At 43.0% G+C, this 22,593-nt stretch overlaps 4 protein-coding genes across 8 annotated transcripts in view; 1 reads left to right on the top strand and 3 right to left on the bottom strand.

Annotated features, from left to right (window-relative positions):
• Positions 1-233: 233 nt before the first annotated feature.
• Positions 234-16,034, top strand: LOC100116368 (RNA helicase aquarius). The gene is made up of 14 exons (XM_016985039.3): positions 234-507; positions 593-1,229; positions 1,307-1,485; positions 10,804-11,021; positions 11,096-11,207; positions 11,679-11,892; positions 11,979-12,027; positions 12,154-12,389; positions 12,664-13,051; positions 13,131-13,379; positions 13,461-13,818; positions 13,911-14,899; positions 14,989-15,385; positions 15,456-16,034. The coding sequence occupies exons 1-14, from the start codon at positions 430-432 to the stop codon at positions 15,792-15,794; spliced, it is 4,443 nt and encodes a 1,480-aa protein (XP_016840528.1). The 5' UTR covers positions 234-429; the 3' UTR covers positions 15,795-16,034.
• Positions 2,143-4,104, bottom strand: LOC100679462 (probable G-protein coupled receptor Mth-like 5). Its single transcript, XM_003427541.5, has 2 exons — positions 2,943-4,104; positions 2,143-2,869 (listed from the first exon to the last, which is right to left on the bottom strand). Exons 1-2 carry the CDS (start codon positions 3,727-3,729, stop codon positions 2,217-2,219), a joined length of 1,440 nt encoding a protein of 479 aa, XP_003427589.1. The 5' UTR covers positions 3,730-4,104; the 3' UTR covers positions 2,143-2,216.
• LOC100679173 (probable G-protein coupled receptor Mth-like 1) lies at positions 4,921-9,672 on the bottom strand. Of its 2 annotated transcripts, none has more exons than XM_003427539.5 (7): positions 9,102-9,672; positions 7,023-7,308; positions 6,655-6,959; positions 6,500-6,578; positions 6,255-6,415; positions 5,931-6,171; positions 4,921-5,856 (listed from the first exon to the last, which is right to left on the bottom strand). In XM_003427539.5, the coding sequence occupies exons 1-7, from the start codon at positions 9,115-9,117 to the stop codon at positions 5,652-5,654; spliced, it is 1,293 nt and encodes a 430-aa protein (XP_003427587.1). In that variant the 5' UTR covers positions 9,118-9,672; the 3' UTR covers positions 4,921-5,651. The 2 variants fall into 2 exon arrangements, with proteins under 2 accessions (XP_003427587.1, XP_031785130.1); XM_031929270.1 differs by lacking the exon at positions 9,102-9,672 and adding an exon at positions 7,741-7,759.
• The window catches only part of LOC100116407 (carbonic anhydrase 2), a 29,371-nt gene continuing 22,800 nt past the window's right edge, over positions 16,023-22,593 (bottom strand). The window contains exons 5-8 of one of the 4 annotated variants that reach the window (XM_031929271.2): positions 21,310-21,424; positions 20,249-20,365; positions 18,453-18,634; positions 16,023-18,110 (exon numbers count right to left, since the gene is read on the bottom strand). In XM_031929271.2, the coding sequence (XP_031785131.1) occupies positions 18,042-18,110; positions 18,453-18,634; positions 20,249-20,365; positions 21,310-21,424 (483 nt within the window). In that variant the 3' untranslated portion in view covers positions 16,023-18,041. The remainder of the gene's footprint in view (positions 18,111-18,452; positions 18,635-20,248; positions 20,366-21,309; positions 21,425-22,593) is intronic. The other 3 variants (XM_008213024.4, XM_016985425.3, XM_001600863.6) reach the window with 3 other exon arrangements.

The following is a 22,593-nucleotide window of genomic DNA, read 5'->3' as shown; positions in this document are numbered from 1 at the left end:
CTGAAGAATCTAGACTACTTAGTGCTTTCGTCAACCTATGTCCCGAATAAAAAGGTAATTTTGCGCCAATTGCCATTTATAAAAATAAATCATCCAACGTATAATATCGCCTATTTACAATAATCTTGTCTTTTGAATAGTTGCTCATGCGCAACACTTTGTTGATTTCTCAACCAATCCGGCTTCACGTTTGCACTCGCTAGAATAACGCGTGTCGGCTTTTGGAATCATCCATTGTAGACGTAGGCCTGCAATCATACACAGACCTCTGCATGGTGCAATTATAACCACAAAGAAGAAGAAGGGCGTCGTGTTTTGAAGCATGAATGCGATAAGATGAGTGTGTAGATACTAAGGTTTAACGTTTAACGTTTAGGTTAGATTTTTTACTGCTTTTATATTTACAAGTTTTTGGAAATAAGCGCGAAAATGGAGGTACTACCTCCTATAAAAATAAACAATCCGGCTCCGACCGTTGAACAAATCAACGCCGACAGGATAACCCAGGTAAGGATATTTCAAATTTGCTTGACAACTATATCGAAAAAATCTGTCGACCTACCGTGCTGAATCTTTGCTTACTTTTTTTCAGTTAGCCAATAAGTATTGGGCACCACAAACGTCTGATTCACACCAGGCATTCAGTGCTCAAATCGTAGATGATATCTACATAGAGGAAATATGCGTTTCGAAATTTTCAATTCGGCGAATCATGATGCTGGAGTTCAGTCAGTATTTGGAGAAATACCTGTGGCCCAACTACAATGCTGAGGTGGCCACACGCGCGCACACAATGTCCATTGTCGTCATGGTGAATGAGAAATTCAGAGAGAGAGTGCAGGTTTGGGAGGCTTTCGAGAAGCTGCCAAACCAATTTCCAGGCTTCTTTAAACATGTTTTAGAAGCTTGCCTTGAAGATAGCATTCAAGACTATGATTTGAAGGAGCAGACAGCATTGGTTGTCTTTTTAAACCATTGCTTCAACTCCATGGAGGTGACACTGGTTAGAGAACAAGTCAAAAGGCTGGTTTCCTTGTCCATGTGGATCTCCTTGCAACAAGGCAGGAGAGAGCTCGAATTTAAAAAGATTCCAAAGTGGAAAAAGTATTATAAAGCTATCCTTAAGAAAGATAAGCAAGAAGATAAAGAAAAATTGGAATGGGAAAGGAAGTTTCTGCATAGATTGATGATTAAGTTTATGTCGGTTTTGGAAACCATAACATTAGAAGGTAATTAATAATGCTTTTGGAAATAAAATACTTCCTGATTTTATTGTGATATTAACAAAAATTTTGAACCTTTGCAGATCACGTAAATCCTGATAAAGTTCACTATTGTGAAAGATTTTTGGAACTTATGATTGATTTGGAAGCTCTTTTGCCAACCAGACGATTCTTTAATACTGTCATGGATGACTGTCACTTAGTAGTGAGATGTCAACTGTCAAATTTATTGCAAAGGCCAGAGGGTGGATTATTTGGACAAGTAAGTTATATTTTTTTCATGTTTTTTATTTATTTTTTTTTCAAACGCAGGCTAATACAAAAATTATAACTTTTTTTTTTCTAAAAGTATAAATATTAAAAGCTAGGCTTAAATTAGTAACTTACAACTAAATATTAAACTAAAACATATGGCATTTTTTATTAAAAATATTAGTGCCATTTCCTCTTAAATTTAAGGCCACTTGTGTTTTAATAGCTTCAAGGCGCAAGTGTAACATGATTATCAGTACAAAATAATTTTACTGAATCAAATACTGCTAAATTCTCCCAACTCCATAATTCTTTCTGTGTATGCATTACTTATACTTTTGAACATTTTAAGTTCTCTTCACTATTCATTTTAAGTGTGTCTCACTGTTTAAGAAAACAAACATTAACCATTATTTTTTAAAGCTTGATGGCAAATATTGTTTCCTATTTAAAAGTTATATTATAAAGATAAAATTTATGTTTCATAAAATTAATTGTTCACTCGTGTTTGAATTAAATTTTGTTTGATAAAAACAGCCATCTCTTAAAATTGTCTTACAGAATTCATCATTAAATGATATGAAATCAGTAAATCTTAATTAAAATTATTTTTTACAATTAACAACTAATTCGTATATAAAGTAAATACTCATGAAATCGTAAAAAATTTGTATAAAATATAAAATTTAATTGACTCAATACCACATTTGAACTTTGATCCCAAGATTTGATATGTGTGAATTAATACCCAGCATTAATAGCAGTCATTTCTTCTCCCCAATCTAAACCCTCTGCGTTATCATTTGAAGTACAGCAATTGCACGTTTTGCCCAGTAAGAATGTGACTCTCTTCTGTCCAAATACACAGATGTAAAGTACGAGAAGTGCCTGAAGTACATTGACAATTATGTGACAATAGACCAGACCATCATATTTAAGCATTGACAGTAAGAGAGATAGCCAGCCTACACTCATTACACTGTAGATCAAAATGAACATTCGAAAGCTGTACTTCATTTTATGGTGTATTCTGCCATAAGTACGCATTCTCTTCAATTTGTTAATCGTAGTAAGCACGAAGCACAAGTCAACGATGATTGTAAATGCTACCGATGTGAATAGTACCGATAATCCCAACCAGCCCACAGTTTCTTGAGCAGCGAAGGCTACTCCACCAATTATGGGTATATTTGTTTCTAAAGTGAAATGCGCAAAAATCGCGGTTGCCGCGATAGCAATGGTAGAGCCCCATACATATGTGGAATAGCAGCAGTACTTTTTTCCATCCGTGCTCCTGAGGAAGACGTTCCTCGATCTGAAGGTATTCCACACGTAATAGCCCAGGGCATTGAGCCAAAAGAAGGCTGCCAAAAGTGAAATGTACATCACCGAGTCTGAAAGCAAAGTAAACTATTGAGTATACAGAGTAGTAAACACAAGCCATAGAGCAAAAACCGAAATCCTTACCTGCTATCATAAAACTGATATGGTTTCCAAACTCGGTGAATATCCTGACAAGAGAGGCACTCTGATTAACGATAAGGCACAGCATCATGCTCGTAATGATATTCCCAACAAGATCTCTGAGCTGAGGCAAGACAAAGTAGACTATAGCAACCAGCAGGTAGCTGACCATGGCGATGGCGTGAAAGGCAGGGTCGATGGCTTTCTTGATCAAGTTATCCGCGTTGGCCCACTTGAGAGGCCTGGGCACGCAAATCTTGGCATAGGTAGCCACGATGGTCCTGCTGTTGTTCTTGGCCAGTACAGCCTTGTCAGTGCAGTAGTGTCCAAAGGAGTAGTCGTAGTGAATGGCTTTGGCTTGCACGTCCTCCGGCTTGAGGTAGTCCATGCCGTAGAGCTCTTTGGCCTTCTCCAGCTCGTCCTCCTGATCCATGACGTAGTGCCTGAGCTTGCCGTTGCTCAGCATGACCAGAGTGTCGACGAGCGGATCGGTGGCGTAGTAGTAAACGTCCTCCTGGTTCTCGTTGCTCCTGCATCGAGGCTGGCCGTACTTGAGCAGGTACTTGGGCTCCTTGGCGGGCTTGGAGCCGGCGTAGCTGTTCTCGTCCTCGAACTCCGGCTTCCAGGGCTTGCTCTCGCTGCTCTCCGCCAGGGGGGCGCAGTGACCGTTGAGGAGGATCTCCTCGGCCTCGCAGCACTTGGCGATCTTGACCCTCGACTCCTGCTCCTCCTCCTCTTCCCTGGCGCTGGCGAGGCTCGCGCAGAGCAGCAGCAGCAGGAGCCTCGACATCTTAGCGCACCTATCCGTTCGTCGATGTCTCTGGAGGTGGTGGAGGATCAGCCGTTCGCGTGATTCATTTGCGCTCCCCTTCCCACTTACTGCGCGCTGTCTCTGTTCTCCTTTCTCGGCTTACCTGCGCCGCGTCTACTATGGGGTACTGTTGTATCGATAAGGCTGCTCGGTGTCGTTTTACTCCTCGTGCCTTAGGCTCAGCTCTCACATCGTCGTCGGCGGGTATAATTCGAGCTAAGTGCTCTTTTGTGCGCGAACTCGTGCGTTGTAGGGACGCTCAGTCCTCAGCACGCGCGACGCCGCCGCTGCCGATGATGGAGGTGCACGTCTCTGCGGTTTTTGCCTGAGCAGCGCTTCTTTCCCCCCCCCTCTCTCTCTCTCTCTCTCTCTCTCGTCTCCTTTGTATATAGCCGCCGCTCGTTTCTGCCCCGATTACGCTGCGCTGAAGGATCGACTGCGCCGAGTTTTTGTCAACCAAGCCACACTCGCTTTGTGGAGTTTGCAAGAAAGGATTTGTTGTAAAGCGTCGGGTGGTAATTGCTTCTTTTTTTTTTTAGAAACACACGCGAGAACGAGCGCGTCGGTTTGGAGACCGTGGAACAGGTTTGTTTGATTATACGCTTCGGGTCGGGGGGGAAAAAAAAACGATCTTCCAGTTATTTTCGACGAGTAAAGCCGAAAAATCGACGGCCGCTCGAAAGTACGATTTTGAGAAAGTACGCGTGTTGGAAAGCGTAAAAAGGCCGGCGGCTTTGTACCTTAGCGCTGTGTCTATTCTAAAGAAAAAAAAAAACGGAGTAGCGCGCTTTACTCTTGTACGCACGCTCGACGATGAGTCGGAGGCCTAATTGCCCGAGAAAATTGTGTTCCACTCGTTTGATTTGCGGTAATAGAGGAGAGAGAAAGAGCTGAGCGTCTGGCTTGATTTGCTTTATACTCCACGCGTCGGCGGTTCGCTTGATTCGTTTGATGGATCACCGAGTAGTATAGTGGAAGCGGTGATGGGTATAGCTTGTGTCTCGCATTTGGTATTGTGTATACGCTTAGTCTTCAGTACCTATTGTCAATTTGAAAATTATCATTCATTTTTTGTCGAATTTCTCATTGAGACGTTCGAATAATTCCAAGCGGTCGTAGACCCGAATCACAACATAAACGAGGTGTATCGTGACAATAAAAACCACAAAATTCTGATGGTTTTCCCCGTATCTTTATTCTCTGCATTCCACGTACACAATCGAGTCCGCTTAAAAATCGCTCCGATTACTTACGTTATTTACGACTTTTCGCGGCAGAAAAATAGAATTCGGTTCGCAAAGAGTCTAAATACGGTGTACAGCTGTCGATGATAAACTCGCTCATCGCGGATACAGGCCTTGTGTCTATTATTCACTCGTGTCGCGGCGATGTATCAAGTGATCCGCGCTGAAACAGCGGGAAATTTCAAATATGAGCTGACACTCGCGTATTAATGCGATTTCAGCGGCGATTTAGGAATCCAGACGATTTTTCGGCGAAAACCGCGCTCGTCACGATTTGCGCAAGCAGGAATATTCTTCGCCTTATAATATAAGCCTATTACTACGCGTCGTGTAGCGAGATTCTAACTGTTGTATATTAATAACTTAATTTTTAATTAAAATGTACATGTTATGTCATAAGTCAGAAGCGACTGCTCTCGGTATATGTCAAGTTACTAAATCATGCTAATTCTGACGCTGATCAAGTTTCTCTTCGTGGTTATAATGATAAAATCTAAGATTATCAAACTAAAAATCGTTAAACGATCGTATATTTGATCGGTATGGCTCTTTTTCCGAAAAAAAAACAAAAACAAAAAAAAAATACTGCGCCGAAACTTCGGCCAAGAGCACAGAGTCTTCCTAGCCCATACGCAAGGGTTCGATTAAAGCGCGTTCTCACGAGGTCTGGGACAGCTCAAGCTCCTCGACACCCGCGGGTTCGGGACAGTTCTCCAGATCGGCGTAGGCAGCCCAGGACTTGGGAAAGGATATGTTGAAGGGTTTCCGCTTGGCCAGGAGTTTCCTCACCCGCTTGCGCGACACCACCAGCAGGATGAAGATGAAGATGCCCTGCAGGACGTTTAGGACGTCCGGCAAAATCCTGCGAAACAAATCGTCGTCAATTATCGAGAAATTGAGCCTCGTGTATAGCTATATCTTTTATACTAGACTCACCAGTAGAACTGGTTAGTCTCTCCCGAGGCGAAGGATATGACCTCGAATATCCAGGTGAAGCCCATCATCACGGCTAGCTTGGCGTACATCGTGCACTTGAACCTCAGCACCTTGAGCTTGCAGCAGTCGAGTTCCCGGTACTCGTGCCAGAGCTTGTAGCTCGTCAGCGCGAGGTAGATCAGGTTAGCCGACAGCAGTACCAGGATCGGCCCGTAGAAGAACGTCCACTTCGCGTGCGAGCCTATACGAGTCGTAAATTATTGAAATTCGGCATCGCCTAGCTCCGAGTATATAATTTATGGGCTATTGGGATTCTCCACGTACCGTTGAACCAACAGTTGACTTCGCCGAAACCGGGTTTCAGGTGGTAGCCTTCGATGTGGTGGGTCGTCAAGGTGGCCGCGAGGAAACAGAGCGGCAGGCCCCAGCCGATCATGCAGTAGACCGCGAAAAGGACGTCGGAGCGTAACTTGAGACTCGGGAACCTGTGTGTTTGTGAAATTTTTTAGATTTAATGCTATGCGAACATCTGGGCGTGCATACATTAGTTTTGAAATCGCGGAGCTTACCAGACCGATCTGAAGATATTGAGGGAAATGATGTTCAGCCAGAAGAATGCGCAGAGGTAGGCGTAGTACATGACGAAGGCTGTGGAAGATTGAGAGTGATGTAGACGATGTTCGGCTGGATCATCGCAAAAGAAGAAGAAGAAAAATCGTCTCACCAACGAAGAGACAAGTGACGTCCTCATCCAGCGGGGGAAAGTTCAGCCTCTGGTTCCCGTTGAGGAAGAAAGCGACCATGAACGACGCCGTGACCGACATCATCGCCTTGTCCTGAATGTCCCTCATCTCCGGCAGGATCAGATAGACGAGTAGCGTCAGTGCGAGGAACAGACTGGAGAGTACACTGAAGAGTCCGAAGAAGATGTCGTGCCAGACCGGACGGGACTCGACCTGCTCTTGGAAGCACAGCAGGATGACCAGCGCGTCTTCTTCCTTCTCCCCTGCCATCTTAGCCATGCAGTAGCTGTCCCGAAGAAACGACCAGTTAAATCCACCGTCAACAATAAAACAGCAAAATCTAACTTACTTATCGGGCGATGCATTGAAGGTCGGCTGTCCGAGCTCGTTCTCGAAGCTGAGCCAGCTGACATTGGTCTCGGTGGACTCCAGCACACTGAACTTCTCCTCGGGCTCGAGACTCGGCTGGATCATGTAGAAGCCCAGCGGGCAGGTCAGCTGGATGCGAGAACCGTCCGTGCAGTTCTTGGTGTCCTGTATCCAGTGGACATCCTGGCCCAGACAGCAACTCGACTCCGAGGCCTGGGCTGCCCTCGCCAGGAGACATGCCAGCAGCAGGACTCGTAACATCGATCCTGAAAGAATTCGCGATTACTGCTGTAGCTACTATCGCTCAAATAATCTTATCTAATATACGCGCGTAAGCAGCGCTAAAGCAACGCGTGGTCTCAGGCTTTCTTTCGCGAGTATAGTCAGAAACTTTGTGAATAACGTCTTACGAAGAGTCATCCGTGCGCGCATGAGTCTACAGCGGGACGGGCTATAATTTCCAAGCCAACGTGTATGATTTAAAAAAAAACACACACACACACACGGAGAGAAAGAGTATATTCACTGCGTGCGTAGGATTAACGTAATCGGCGATTCGTGAAAAAAAAGAGTGTCGTGTTCGAGCGTAAACTCGCCGATACGATATCTAAGGCACACTTGTAATTTAGCGCCTCGAGAACTGCGTAAGCGGCTCGACCTGTTTCTGAAAATACTCGTGCTGGCCGCAATTAACACACTCATTTCTGGATGAAACGTATCTCGATCGAATACGAGTATAACTAATCATGGTCTTCTCTTCAAAGAGGATCTTGTTGTGTATAGGATACGGCGCGTGCAAAGAGCCACTAAATATCCTCGTACTGATCGACTTCTGAGAAGCGACTGTGAACCCTTGGGAAAGCAGAAAAATCGTTTTTCCCCGATGTGTCATTGAACGAACTCGTCGCGAGCACGTACGTCGACTGTTGCGCGGTGTTTTGTAACGCGGTACACGTAAATGCCTTAGTCAAGCTTGTAAGCAGATAATTAATGTGGTAAAGAGACACACGAGTTTATGCTCTTTTTCTGTGCTTCGCTTAGATCGAGTGCATTGACAAGTCACTGACGAGTGATATGAATTTTAATTTTTATAATTGATCCAACACAAGGCGTGTGTTATGCTCGTATTTGATTAAGAGAAATAAGCGATAAAATCGCTTCGAAGCGTTTTCCTCACTGTTATTCCTCTGATTATACATGTGATTGCTTATAGGCGTGGAACAGAAAGCTAATTTCAAGTGCAGCATTGCTGTCGAAGATCTGCGGAGATATCTTTCAGGAAAAACCGGAATCCATTTTGACACGATCGACAGGCGTTCACTGTACTATCTGTGTATGCTGGCTTTCTCTCTCTCTCTCTCTCTCTCTCTCTCTCTCTCTCTCTCTCTCTCTCTCTCTCTCTCTCTTAAATGATTGTTTATTTGAATTTCGTTCGTTTGCCTATTTTCGCGCGTATGCAAACGTTTAACCACAAGAATCGATCTTGATCTCAGTCAAATTGTGTTTTAATTGAAAAGATTTGAAAAACGAATCCAAGTATAGTTTATGCCATAATAACACATCATAATCGGTAACTCGTACAGTTCATAAGTGCGTTATCGTTGAGCCACTTTAAAAATTCCCGCGCGCAATATAAGATTACTATACATCGATAATCGACTATATTTACTTTTGATAATTCAAAATTTAAAAGCCACAATAAACATGTTTTCAGTTTTAAAGATTTCCGCGATACCCTTCTCTTTTATCTGATGATCAGCAAACTTAGTTCAACTGTCAAATTTCCGAACAATCGCTTCGCGCCTGGGGTCTTATATACGATAATGTTATGAGATCCTTTCAAGATCCACGATAACGATAAGTCTCTCTCCGATCAACCTTGTCCGCTTTTCGTTTCGACACCGCTGCTTCAGATACACACACTTATAATGTATATTCGAAAGTGAATTTTTCGCGAGATACGATCCACTTACTAGTAAACCCGCATTACGACGAAGCGGCTTTCAAAACGTTATTATACAGACCAGTTAAAATATTGATTAATCTAGAGGACGCCTACCTTGTGACAGCGGCATTAGGAGCTGTTTTGTTTTCCCCCTGAGAGATGTCGATCGGAGCGCATACGCGGGACTAGTTTTGCGTCATTTCCTTCGCGTAATCGCCAATTCTTATTGTTGAAAGTCAGCTTTTGCGATAGATATCGTGCGATTACTTTTCCACTTACAACGACGATAAGATGAGTATAACGAGGCTTTTTAAACAGCGTTACTTCACACCTACGCCGTTTCAACACTTTTTGCTCGCGCGCAGAAATCGCCGATCAGTCTGCCTTCTTCATCGTTGAGATGTGTCGTTTTGAAAAATATGCACTGCAAACTCCAATTCACATATCTTCACTGTCTGACTTGGGAAAGTTTTAATCTCCCGCCAAAATGATCTACTCTTAAAAAGCCGTCGGCGATCGATTTCTGCAGCTTTCTCTCTGTTATCAAACAAATCCAGCGTTAAAATCCAGCTAAAGCGCAGACTCGTCCACTGGTAGCAGTGGAACCGACTCGTCGGCTTCAAGTGAATCGGTTCGCGAGCTCGGGACTGTTGAAGCGCGCCTCCGAGATATCGCCGCGCGTTTTCCCCACCACTCGATGCTCCGAAGCCTGCAGCGCCAGCCTCTCTTCCGTATTTTACATATGTATATGAATTACGTCGGTATACTCACCTATTTTCTCTCGCGTCTGTTTACAAAACGACGATTGTTATCCCGATGAGGCGAAAAATATGATGGTCATGCTCGAGGGAAATTTGCTTAGCTCATGATGATAAGGGAATATCAGATGTGGAAATATTAGCGAAATATTGTTTTAGTTTCGATAAAGTTTAACGATGTCAGGAAATTGTTGACCTTTTCAGATGGCACGTGTGGAGTAGAGCTGAATTTTTCTCGCTTATATAATTACAAGCCACGTTTAAATCAGAGAAATTTCGTTGTACGTGATTTATTGAATGGAAAATGTCGCTGATGAAAAACGTATGATACCGTCGAGCGTGTTTTTCGTGGAGCATTAAGCTAGCTATATTTACGCCCGACGATAACGCGGCACAATATTTTCTTATCTCCAGCTTGTAATTAAATCTTAAGAAAGAAAGAAAAAACGTTCTTTATGCTCCATACATCTGCGCGAAATATTTGTTAACAATAAAAGCGCCGTGAAAAAGTGCGCAACGAATTCGCGCTGCATCAACGACGATAGTTTCTTTGTTATCCTGCACTGTGATGGCATCTTTATTTTAAATTCGAAATTGATTGTCATGGTAAAAACTCGATTCGAGGACCACATTCTTTCAGCCGTCATTATATAGTAGTTTCGCTGACGACAAAGTTGATTCCGACGAAAACCGGTAGGTCAATTTAGAAGCCCCCGGGGCTTTTATCGGGCTCGAGCCGATCCTCGATATAATTGTCTCGGCCAAAGCGAAATGTGCGAGCTCGATACGTCTGAAATTCGGCTAGATAAGAGCCGATCGTTACTATAGAGATTCGGATGATCGATTTGTGCTATGCAGCCGATGACGTCGATTCTACACAAATAAGCGGAGTTACTTTCTTTGAAACGTGCGTCTATTCATTACATGGTATTAATCGCTTTGGCCGTTATAGGTTTTATCTTTTATCTGTGTAGGAAAATTGCTTTTTACTTGCATTTCCTGACCTCGAAATTTGCTGTTAATTGTTAAGTATCTTAACACGATGTTTTTGTTTACAGCTCCTGGAGATGCTGAAATTCTACGCGAGATTCGAGATAAGCGAGGAGACGGGCGACCCCCTGACGGATTACGATATGACGCAGATTCATTATTCCAAAATCACGTCCTTGCAAAAGGCCGCCTTCGCCAAGTTTCCTGATCTTCGCTCGTTCGCTCTCGCGAACGTCGCCAGCGTCAATACCCGCGAGGCGCTTTATAAGCACTTTGGCTGTCTCAGGTACTTAAATTGATTTTTTATTTTTGTTCTATCCTGTCATTTGTAAAGTTGACATTGATGTGACTTTTTTTTAGCCAAGAGAAACTGCGGGCCATAGCGAGTTACCTGAATTTGGTACCACCGGAGGATCGCGAGCAAGTCGAGAACTGGTACAGGCTGGACTTGGAATTCATGCGAGAATTGCTAGTGAGTTTGAGTTTATTATCAGCATTGTCTTGGTCAGAATAGAAAACATGTTTGGCCAGTGATGCTTGTAATCATGACCGGCATCTCATGTATGATTGCTGATAAAGCTCGGGATAGTCCAACATTTGACGGACGTCAAAGGAAAACTTGAAGATGTTGTTTTAGTTCAATGAAATATATACAATTAATAAAAAAAAAACATACACAAATGTATCAAAAGCATTAGCATAGCTCGCTAAGATATGCGCATAGCGATTAAAACATAATTTCAGCGATGCTCCGATCACTCATGTTTAATTCAAGCATGAGTGATCGGAGAATAGTATCAATCTACTGCGGAGACAATAAAACTCGACTCGAAAGATACAGTGACTAGTTTACGACTTCTATTTTGGTTACAAGTTCACGAGAGCCTTATTAATTCAGGTCTCAAAAATTTTTCACTTTAAACAATTTTTTTTTTCATATTAGATCTCCAGACACGAGAGGCGAGCCTCGCAACTGGAGGAGTTGAACGAGATGCCCCTCTACCCCACCGAAGATATCATCTGGAACGAAAGCATAGTGCCAACCGAGTACTTCTCCGGAGAGGGATGCCTCGCCTTGCCGAAGCTGAATCTCCAGTTTCTCACACTCCACGACTATCTCCTACGAAACTTCAATCTCTTTCGGCTGGAATCCACGTGTAATTGATCCTTGAGACTTGAACTTTTTTCTTCGTTTCTTTCTCTTTTTGTATCGACTAAAGTTACATGTCATTCTTTTCAACAGACGAGATTCGTCAAGACATCGAGGATGCGGTCAGTCGACTCAGCCCATGGTTAGTTACAAGTCAAATATTACCTTTCAATTATTATACACACGATCTGCGGTCGCGAAGGCAAACCCGCCAACGTGCACTCTTTTCGACGAAAAAGAAACTCACTTTCCTTTTAAATGTCATTAGGCGCGCAGAGGATGGCGGAGCGTACTTCGGCGGCTGGGCGCGCATGGCTCAGCCGATTACTCAGTTCGCCGTGGTGGAGGTTGCCAAGCCTAACATAGGCGAGAAGCGGCCATCTCGGGTTCGTGCTGATATAACCATCAATCTCAGCGTACGGAAAGAGATCAAGTCGGAGTGGGAGAATCTGAGGAAGCACGACGTCTGCTTCCTCATTACGGTCAAGCCAATGAATCCGATTGGTAAGTGTCTGCATTGAATGTTAAAATGGAATAGATGTATGGAAGTCGAGTAGCGTAGGAATGTTGCAAGTCTATCTGCATTATGCAGATCGTGGAACGCAATCGCGGTTGTTATGTATTTATGACTTTGATAGCGAGCCGATACGATCACTTTATATAATTAATTATTGAAATCATTGATGCTCTTTCTTCGGATAAAAAGATTAATGCCTAGCTTTTTAGCCATCAAACTTTATTTCAAAAGAACTAAATGATTTTTTTTATTTAAATACAGGTACCAAATATGATCATAAGCTGCCGTTCGTCCCACAAGTCGGACTGACGACTGTACGTGGTTGTGAAGTCGAGGGTATGCTCGACTCCAACGGTCGTGTAATAGAAGATGGCCCGGAACCTCGCCCAGTTCTTCCGGGCGATGCACGCACCTATCGGGTTTGGCTTGACTCTAACCAATATCGCATCGATATGGACAACGCGAGCCATGGTGGCGAGGATGTCTATGAAAGCTTCAACATCATTATGCGACGCAAGCCGAAAGAAAATAACTTTAAAGCAGTTTTGGAAACTATAAGAGAGCTCATGAACACTGAGTGCGTTGTGCCGGACTGGCTACATAATATTATTCTTGGGTATGGTGATCCCGGAGCAGCTCAGTATTCCAGGTAAGGAAAAAAAAGACAAATTTTACATAACTATTTTCACACGGACTTGAGTAATAAGTTATTTCTCGATTTTTTACAGAATGACCGATGAGATTGCAACAATGGACTTCAACGACACTTTTCTAGACATCGATCATTTGCGCTCAAGCTTCCCAGGTTATGAGATTAAGGTAACTACGGAAGACCCAGAGAAACTTGTCAAACCATTCCGGGTCACCTTTGAAGACGTGATTTGCAAGCAGAACAATGAAGAGAGTAGAAAAGTTATAACAGTAGAACCGCACGTGCCACCCAGTAGAGGCCCTTATACGGCCAATCAACCAAAAAAGTATTATTCATAAATAAACCATCTTCAATTTAACGTACACTGATTTTCTTTGACTTATCCTATATTTTTTTACTTTTTTAGGAATCAAATTCCATTTACACCAACGCAAGTGGAGGCCATTCGTGCTGGAATGCAGCCAGGTCTGACTTTGGTGGTTGGTCCTCCGGGTACGGGTAAAACAGACGTGGCTGTGCAGATCATTTCGAATCTTTATCACAACTTCCCGAATCAGAGGACGCTTATCGTCACTCATTCTAATCAGGCTCTAAATCAGTTGTTCGAGAAGATCATGGCCTTGGACATTGACGAGAGGCACCTGCTGCGTCTCGGTCACGGTGAAGAAGCTCTCGAGACTGAGAAGGACTTTAGCAGATACGGTAGAGTCAACTACGTACTTGCTAAACGTCTGGACTTACTGAAGGAAGTACATAGGTTAAAGGTAATGATCAATTTTTAATTTTAAAACCCTGAATTAAAATGTATTCCTTGCTTAATATTGAGAACAATTACGAATCATTTTATATATTTTAGGAATCTCTGGACGTACAAGGAGATGTCGCCTACACGTGCGAAACTGCCGGCTACTTCTTCACGTATCAAGTCATGACTAGGTGGAAGCGATTCCAAGGTAGAATGAAACAGCGAGGTGGTGGCACAGATTCTGTTCTAGTTTCAATTGTGGATGAGGAATTCCCCTTCCACAAATTCTTCGATAATGCTCCACAACCCCTGTTCAAACGGAAAAACTACGAGGAAGACTTGGCTATCGCAGAAAGTTGTTATAGGTACATCGAAAGGATTTTCACCGAACTTGAAGAATTCAGAGCCTTTGAGTTGCTTCGATCGGGTTTAGACAGATCAAAGTATCTTCTTGTAAAGGAAGCAAAGGTGATCGCCATGACTTGTACACACGCTGCATTGAAGAGAAGAGAATTGGTGGATATGGGCTTCAAATATGACAACATCCTCATGGAAGAATCGGCCCAAATTCTAGAAATCGAAACTTTTATTCCGCTGCTCTTACAAAATCCTCAAGATGGCTATAATAGATTGAAACGTTGGATCATGATAGGAGATCATCACCAGCTGCCTCCCGTCATTAAAAACATGGCATTCCAAAAGTACTCTAACATGGAACAATCGCTGTTTTCCCGATTTGTTCGTCTAGGAGTTCCTACAGTGGATTTGGATGGACAAGGTCGTGCTAGACCCAGCATATGTAATCTCTACAATTGGCGCTATAAAAAACTCGGCAATCTGCGACACGTCGAGAGTAGTCCTGAGTATCAGGTGGCAAATGCCGGCTTCTTGTACGATTTCCAGCTGATCAACGTAGAAGATTATATTGGCAAAGGAGAGAGCGAACCAAGCGCTTACTTTTATCAAAATTTGGCCGAGGCTGAATACTGCGTTGCGGTTTACATGTACATGAGGCTGTTGGGCTACCCAGCTGACAAAATCAGCATTCTCACAACTTATAACGGACAAAAACACTTAATTCGAGACGTGATAAAAACCAGGTAACTTTTCAACAAATGTAGCAAAGCTTTTACCAATAGCCCAAGATATGATTCGCAGAAAATGTAATTAATTTTATTTATTTTTCTAGATGTGAAAAAAATCCATTAATAGGCAGTCCAAACAAAGTGACGACGGTCGATAAATACCAAGGACAGCAAAACGACTATATTCTTCTATCACTGGTCAAGACCCGAGCGGTTGGTCACCTGAGAGACGCCAGGCGTCTTGTTGTAGCCATGTCGCGTGCTCGTCTTGGTCTATACGTATTCGCCCGGGTCTCGCTCTTTAAGAACTGCTTTGAGCTAACCCCTGCATTTGATCAACTCATGCGTAGGCCGCTGACTTTGAAGTTAATACCAACTGAAACATATCCTACTTCGAGGCTTAACGACCAGGAGCCATCTGAGCCACCACTAGAAATTCAAGACATGCCGCAAATGGCCAAGTTCGTTTACGACTTTTATTTAAACAAAGTTAATATAAAGGTACGTATAATAAGTAATTTTATAACGTGACAAAATAACGTGATTAATTATAATTTTTACTTCCAATTAGGAGACTCAACAACGAGACTGGTATAACGCCGATGTGAAAGCATCAAATCCGGATCATTTTGTTCATGCCCATCCTGGAGCAGATGATGACTCCGACGAAGAAATGGAAAAACCTGCACCTGAAACTGCAGCGGCGGATAATCCAAGTGAAGAAACACAGCAAGAGAGTACAAAAAATCATGTGAAACCAGAAACTATTATAGCTCCTATAGAAAACTTAGTAGAAGAGGAAGAACCAACTTCGACACCCGTCGAGTCAAATCAGGAGGAGGAAAAGAATGATACTGATGATGAGGACGATGACGATGCTACATTGCAGGCAAAGAGAATGTGTACATAAATTTGTCATTACTTATTTAATACCTGATTGCCAATTCTGAAATTGTAAAAGTTGAAAGTGTTACTTAAATGCATAAACTATGAAGATTATGTATTGCGAGAATACATATTCGTATCGGCACACCGTCAGTATAGCCGATATTGATTAAAGAACCATCTCCAACGTCTATGGAGTTAAATGGGTAGGAAAAAATAATGATAGTAAATGATTGTATAAAATAAAACTATATCTTTTTTCAAAGTGTTATTCTTTATTTTTCCACACTATCACAATCGACACAAATACAAAGCCGACCAGCAGTCTTCTATTCTATACCATCTAAAGGTACAAAGATTTTGTTTTGTTGTGTAATTCATTCAAAGAAAACAACGAGCAATGCGCCACTGAAAAATAACAAAATGTTCATTCGAGATAAAGCTTTCCTTTTAGACGGTGCTGTATAGTATTCACTTGCAACTGAACAATATTTAAAACGGAGAATTTTTCTTCATTCTATGATATAATAAATAAATCTGATATAGGCCTCAAGATATTCTCCGACGCTAAAACGCGGTTTTTCTCATATATTATCTAATTGCTACAGAAAAACAAATAATAAATTCTTAAGCATTGCAATATGCAAAATACAATTGCTTTACACAAACTACATTACAAGGAGATACTCGGTGTTCGCTTCGCTAATCCTCATACTTGAGGATTGATAAACGCAAATCGCGGACGTGTGTCTATTATATATTCTTATAATAAGCACATCAGATCGTAATAATTTAATAGCATAATTTTTTGCCTTTTTTCATAAAACATTTCGACTGGCGCAGGTAACGCCATTTACAAAAATTCTCTCCTTTACCTTTATAAAAATCATTAAATCTAAAATAATTTATGCGGATGGTTTAGGTTTTTTTTCATTTTCATATAAAAGGGCGCATGGAATAATAATATGTAGTTTGCATTTTTTTTTCCAAAACATAATGGAAAGACGTGGATGGTTGCGGGATTATTTATAGCGTATCACTGGAATTAAAAGATATTACGATCTTTTCCCGCACAAACGAGTCTTCTCTAAAAACTAGCAGCTACGCGCACGCAAAACATGTGACTGACTATAAATTAGTATATAATATTTAATAACATTGATACGAGTTTATCGAAACTTTTTCACACTTATTAGAAGCATCTTACATGTATGTATGCATGTATCTTTTTTTTTGTCTCTCGTATACACGCAACAATGGAGCATATGCGGTCACCTTACATTTTTTCGCGTATCGTTATTCATTTCGTAGACTGCGACGTTTTTATCTTTATTATTCTTGGTTTACTCGTTAATTCAGGCACGATCGCTGAGTTATTGTGTGTATATATATAAAATTTAATGCAGTACTTTACTAGAAGACAAAGAAAACGCCTTTGCCTCTTTCGTGCGAGTATGAAAATCTTCCGAATTTTATAATGTTGTATATATATAAAATAAAATTTTCTCGCATAACAACCCGTTTCGACTATCCGGCCTAAATGTGGATTTTACGCTGTCTTTTGATTGAAACCTACGTGTAAAGCTATTTGCATTTTTTTCCGAATTTCGTCTTATTGCATACTGTGCAATACCGGTTTCATTATTCATCAGGTTCTTTGTGGAACTCGTCACATTGAGACCAGACATGATTTTTACGTCCAACAATATGGATAAATACGTTTCAACGCGTATTTATGCTTCTTTTTCATTTTTTAGATTAGTTTCGCTTTATATAGTTTTTTCATCGTTATATAGAAAAGAATGTACGGATGAAATATTACATACATTATATATGAATTGTAAGTATTGCACTTTCGGTTTGGTTGGTTATACTTTTTTTGTTGCTCTGTCATACGTTTAATCGTTTAATATCGAAAACTCAAAAGGCACGTTTTTCTGGTGTGTATGTGTGTTTACGCGCGTACAGTAGACACGCATATAGTTACTCGGTTACGCAGTATAAATATTCTGAACGCTTTTTACGTAATTCCGTAATATGGAGTCTGCAGTTTCTTCTGGATTGCTGTGGGTTGTTGATGTGGCCAAATTTAATCGTTGCTTTCTTCCATCTCTCTTAAGAACCCCTGATCCATCCCCCCCTTGAACCCCCCTTCCCCCCTTCCCCCTTCCCCCTCTTCTCCCCCGTGATAGCCGGCATAATGGCAATTAGGACGTCAATGATGTTGATGATCGCTGATGTCGATGCCTTCTCCAGTTAGGTGTTTCGTGGCTTAGAAACTGCCACATTCTCGCAGCACGCGATTGCCGAGTGGCAGTGGCGGACGGAAGTTGTTGATCACCTGCAACAATGCGCGAGAATAAACCGGAGATTAGAGGCGAGAGTTACGTACACATGTGTGTTTTACACGTGTTCTGTGTAGGTATATTTATCGGCTCTAGATACACGACTGCCTATATATATATATACACTGCACGCGCGCGCGAGCGTACAATTTTCTCGAGAGTTTTTCCTGGTTCGAAGATTAATGCCATGCCTAAAGTTCTCGCGCGGACAATCGGACTCTCTCACGCGCGCGCGTGTTCTGAAATATGCAGTAGAATCGTTCAAACCCGATAATTTCTTTCTCGCACAACAAGGGGGGGGGGGGAGGTGTCAGTGACAAATTTGCATGTATACGTACTACGCCATGATTCTCGTGGCAAGGGCACTCCTCGCCGCGCGGAAACTTGCGCAGGTTGCGGAAAATGTTGAGCTGGTGGTGAGAAACCTCGATGTAGCGCTTGAAAAGGATCCAGGTGACGCTCTCGTTGCAGGGCGGCGTTGTCAGTGAACCCAGGTAAGTCCAGTAACCGTTGTCATCTACTTGGAAAAAGAAAATGATCAAGATTAGCTTCTGATAGAAACGGTATAATTGCTGTTACATAAAAAGTGCCTTTTTCGAAGCACGTGCGTTAACAACTAATCCCTCTATATGCGTTAGATACAACTATTCTGCACTGGATGACCGCGTCGGCCAAGAGATTTATACCACCGTTGCGAGTCATCGTCAGATATGTGTGGCGCAAGGATAGAACGAAAAATGTCGAACGTGTACACACTGGCCATTTTTCAGCTCTGCGGTGCTGCTGAGAGAAGATAAGGTTATATTCCTCCTCGCGATAGCCGTTTAATCCTCAAGGCTGCATCAAGTGCGTATTTATAGTGGCGAAGCTCATCGATGAAGCGAAGAAAGCACACAACGCTGATATCCCTCATATAGAACCTCCGCACTCGAGCGTCACGAGACCGACTGCACATCAGGTGTCAAGAACCTCGACGACGACAAACAAGGACATCGGCCCAAGCAAAGAGAGACGTGCATGAGTGGAGGCCGTGTGCATTATAATTTTCCAAGTGCCGTGCGCAGAAGAAAAGTGTGTATAGGTACTCGGGAGAGAGGGATGCGCGTCTATATTTATAACGAGCGCGTATACAGTACATTAATATGTGGCAACGAACGTATACACTGAAGAAAAAAAAAACACACGCACAGTCGTTTCTGCTGTAAAGTCCGGTCAGCCACCGTAACTACTGTTCAGTAAGAACAACGGTGTGCCACTGGTAGTTTTAACGAGTCGCGACTCGTAAAATTGGACACCAGCAAAAACGACCGAACTGATTATTTAAAACTGCTGAACTCTATACGGTAATCTTGGCGAGTCTTCGTACAATGACGGATTACTGGTGCGTGTTCAGTTAAAATGGCTGTGTTTTTTTTTTCAGTGTAGGGCAACGATCTCCGAGACGTTACGAAATGTATAACAATAATAAATCGAGTCAAATTTGCCAAATCACAATCTTCAAAGCTAAGTCAAACAAATGCGACGACTCAGCCTGTCTTACCCTCTCTCGGAGCGATCATTCCCCCCACACACGCACACGCACAAAGGCTGTCACAGCCGGTGCGCCGTATAGTAGGATATATACTAAAGATGTAATTTATCGCCGCCAGCGTCTCTCCCAAGGACTTGGCTCGAGCTTTTTTTTGCGGAAGTGCCTGCTCCATCCAGCAGATAACGAGAAGAAGAAGACTCGCGGGAAATAGTGCGTGAGAAGCCGGGGAAAAAGCGCTATTCTATTCGTTTTTTATCGCGAGCCTCGAGTAAGAGCTTTAAGTTTCATATCGACGCCGGGGTGTAACGTAACCCCCGAAGCTATGTGGAATTTTTTTGCCCGATGGCTGGGTTCAAGACTTTGCACGTTTGTTGTATCTGCTTTTCCTTTTTTTGCTAATCCAATGTGCAGCTTCATTCGATGAACGCGAAGCTTAGAAAAAATCGCTCGATAATCGCGACGGGTATGAGAAATAGAGAGGATCTGAAAAAAATTGCAAAAGTATAGAGACGGTGTAGCACACAGAAAAGTCACACTGAAGAAGTGAAGTGAAGTGAAGAGAGAAAGAGACACAGAGAGGCGTATCGCGCGTTCCTTACGAACCTTGCCATTGGCTGCCCTTGTTCTCCGCGGGCCGGATGATGCGGCCTGCCCAGCGCATGCAAGGGTTCACGCAGCGCTGGGCTGCGCTGTTGCTGCTACCCGCTCGTCCGCCGCGAACTGAAGTTTTCCAATCGTTAACGATTAGCCACTTATTAATAATACGAAATGCGTGAGGTGAAATACATTGCTCTTTGAGAAGAAATTCATATGCGATATGCAAGTATATCAACGAAGATGAGAAGACAGCTGCCTCTTGATAACCAAGCGATTGTGTACATGAGTCTCGGGAATTAGGTGAGAAAATTTCTATGCTATACACTAACAATTAGAATAATTACAGTACAGAAAAGTTAACGCCGAGAAAGCCCTACTACCGCAAACAACGAACGCACCTTCGTTGCCATCGCCTCAGCAGCCAATCTCGACGTTAACTTTTTCTCCCCGCGCAACTTCCTTGTTCGGTCCACAACTTTCCTCTCGAACACTACCCACGTCCAGGAGGAAAAACGCGCGATTCCCGTCACGGCCCGCCTATATAGGTAAGAAATAGTGCATGCTACAGTATAAGTGACAAAGTGTTTGTGCGCCGGCCCTCTCGACTCCGGAGCTGATAAATGGCTGGACGCGGATGTGCGTGAGGCACATTTTTTCGGCCGGGATCGAAGCCTTTTTTTGCCCTCCCTCGTCGCTCGAACCCCCTTTTGGCAGGGGTGACCTTGGCCGTTACACGTGATTCATCGTTCTTTTTCGAAAAATCGAGTGTGCCCCTCGATAGCCGCGCGTGCGCTCCATTAGGATTTGATTCGGCGCGATCGATTCGCAATAAAAAATAGTGAAAACAAGAAACGTGAAGTTAGACACCTGATCGAACAAGTGCACTCACTTCGACAAAAGGTCACGCGTATAGGCTAGCGTTAATATTCTCCCTTCGTACACGTCGGTGACACTAATGTAACGAGAAAGTGAGGCGTCGAGAGAGGGTAGAAGTAGATAAGTATGTAGGAGGTATCGAACGGAAGAGAGTAAAGGGAGGACAGGGATTCTCTAGCTTCTATACTCACCAGGAAGCAGCTTGCTGGGATCGATGGGCTCGTTTATTTCGATACAGTCATCCTTGTGGGAGACGTAGGGCAGAAGCCGAGCGATCTTGTCCATCTCCTCGTGCGCCTTTCCCACCTATTAACAAAAACAGCAGGAGTGTGAGCTTGTATTCCGTGTATTAATCGATGCCTGCCTGGCTTAAGCTAACCTCGTGAAAAATTCAGCTCCGAGGGGATGAGAGTGGATAACAAGCTCCTTCGTCGAAAGCTTTTTCGCTTATTGTCCCTTTGGTTTACTTAAGTTCAAGCGGTAAATAGAAGCGAGAAAATTGCCGCCACGCGCGTATCCAAAAAACATAGCAACTAACTAAGATTTCGGAGCTTGCAAGAGTCACGTCGAGAGGCAGAGAGAGAGAGAGAGAGATGACGCGGTCGATTTCTGCGCTTCCGGTCTTCGGGTTGATTTTCCTAAACGTCGGCTCTCGCAAAAGTGCCTGTAATCTTCGCGATCGCGCAATCATTCCGTCCGAATAATTGCTCTTTTACCGACTCGCTTTATTTTTTTCTTCCCAGCTCGCACGTTTTCGCCGCGTGGAAAATTCACGATTGCAAAACTTTCGATCACATTTATATCATAAAATGTATTTATTTTTTTCAAAACGCTCAGCAATCCAATCCACGATCTAGTTGCGCAACGAGCGATTTGCGAGGAGACGGTGAAAAAACAAACGGCATGAATAAATAATAAAAAAAGCCATTCTAAATTATTCATACACTGTTCGTTGTAGGAAAACTTTACAAGCCGCCGCGCACGGAATACTGATGTATGAGCTGGTTGGTAAAGCGCAAAAAAAAAAAAAAGACGCTGCACGCGCAGCACATCGCACCGAGGCTGTGAGCCAGATGGATGACGATTCTGTAATTGAAATTATGATCATTCGGTGTATTACCGCTGAGGGGACAATCGATATAGGAACGGCGCACGCGACGGCCGTGTATGTATACTCGTAATCGTAAAAACGCACACGGCTATTCTTGTAACTCGGAAGCTATATTTCGCTCGCGCATATCCCAATATAATCAAGCCTTCGCAGTGCGAATATAAGTTAATTAATTGTAAGAGTTACGCAACACTCCGTATAAGCGCTGCGTTCAATTAGTTCCTCGAAAAGTTGTTTCCATAACGTTAGGTAAGCTCTGAGCCCTGAAACCGTTCAAATAGGCCGATTAACTTCACATACACCTACGCGAAAAACGCGCGAGACGTTACTCGAGAACACAAGGCTCCGATCAATTTCCGATCTT

Source organism: Nasonia vitripennis, chromosome 4, assembly GCF_009193385.2.
Source record: "Nasonia vitripennis strain AsymCx chromosome 4, Nvit_psr_1.1, whole genome shotgun sequence".
Taxonomy (NCBI): domain Eukaryota; kingdom Metazoa; phylum Arthropoda; class Insecta; order Hymenoptera; family Pteromalidae; genus Nasonia; species Nasonia vitripennis.
This window is presented reverse-complemented; position numbering and strand designations above follow the sequence as displayed.

Coding starts and splice junctions, on each gene's coding strand:
- LOC100116368 (XM_016985039.3), top strand. CDS start 430: ATGGAGGTACTACCTCCTATAAAAATAAACAATCCGGCTCCGACCGTT. Junction 11,208..11,678: donor AATTCATGCGAGAATTGCTA/GTGAGTTTGAGT, acceptor TTTTCATATTAG/ATCTCCAGACACGAGAGGCG. Junction 13,052..13,130: donor GGAGCAGCTCAGTATTCCAG/GTAAGGAAAAAA, acceptor GATTTTTTACAG/AATGACCGATGAGATTGCAA.
- LOC100679462 (XM_003427541.5), bottom strand. CDS start 3,729: ATGTCGAGGCTCCTGCTGCTGCTGCTCTGCGCGAGCCTCGCCAGCGCC. Junction 2,870..2,942: donor TATCAGTTTTATGATAGCAG/GTAAGGATTTCG, acceptor CTTTGCTTTCAG/ACTCGGTGATGTACATTTCA.
- LOC100679173 (XM_003427539.5), bottom strand. Junction 6,960..7,022: donor TTCAATGCATCGCCCGATAA/GTAAGTTAGATT, acceptor TCTTCGGGACAG/CTACTGCATGGCTAAGATGG. Junction 6,416..6,499: donor AATATCTTCAGATCGGTCTG/GTAAGCTCCGCG, acceptor ACAAACACACAG/GTTCCCGAGTCTCAAGTTAC.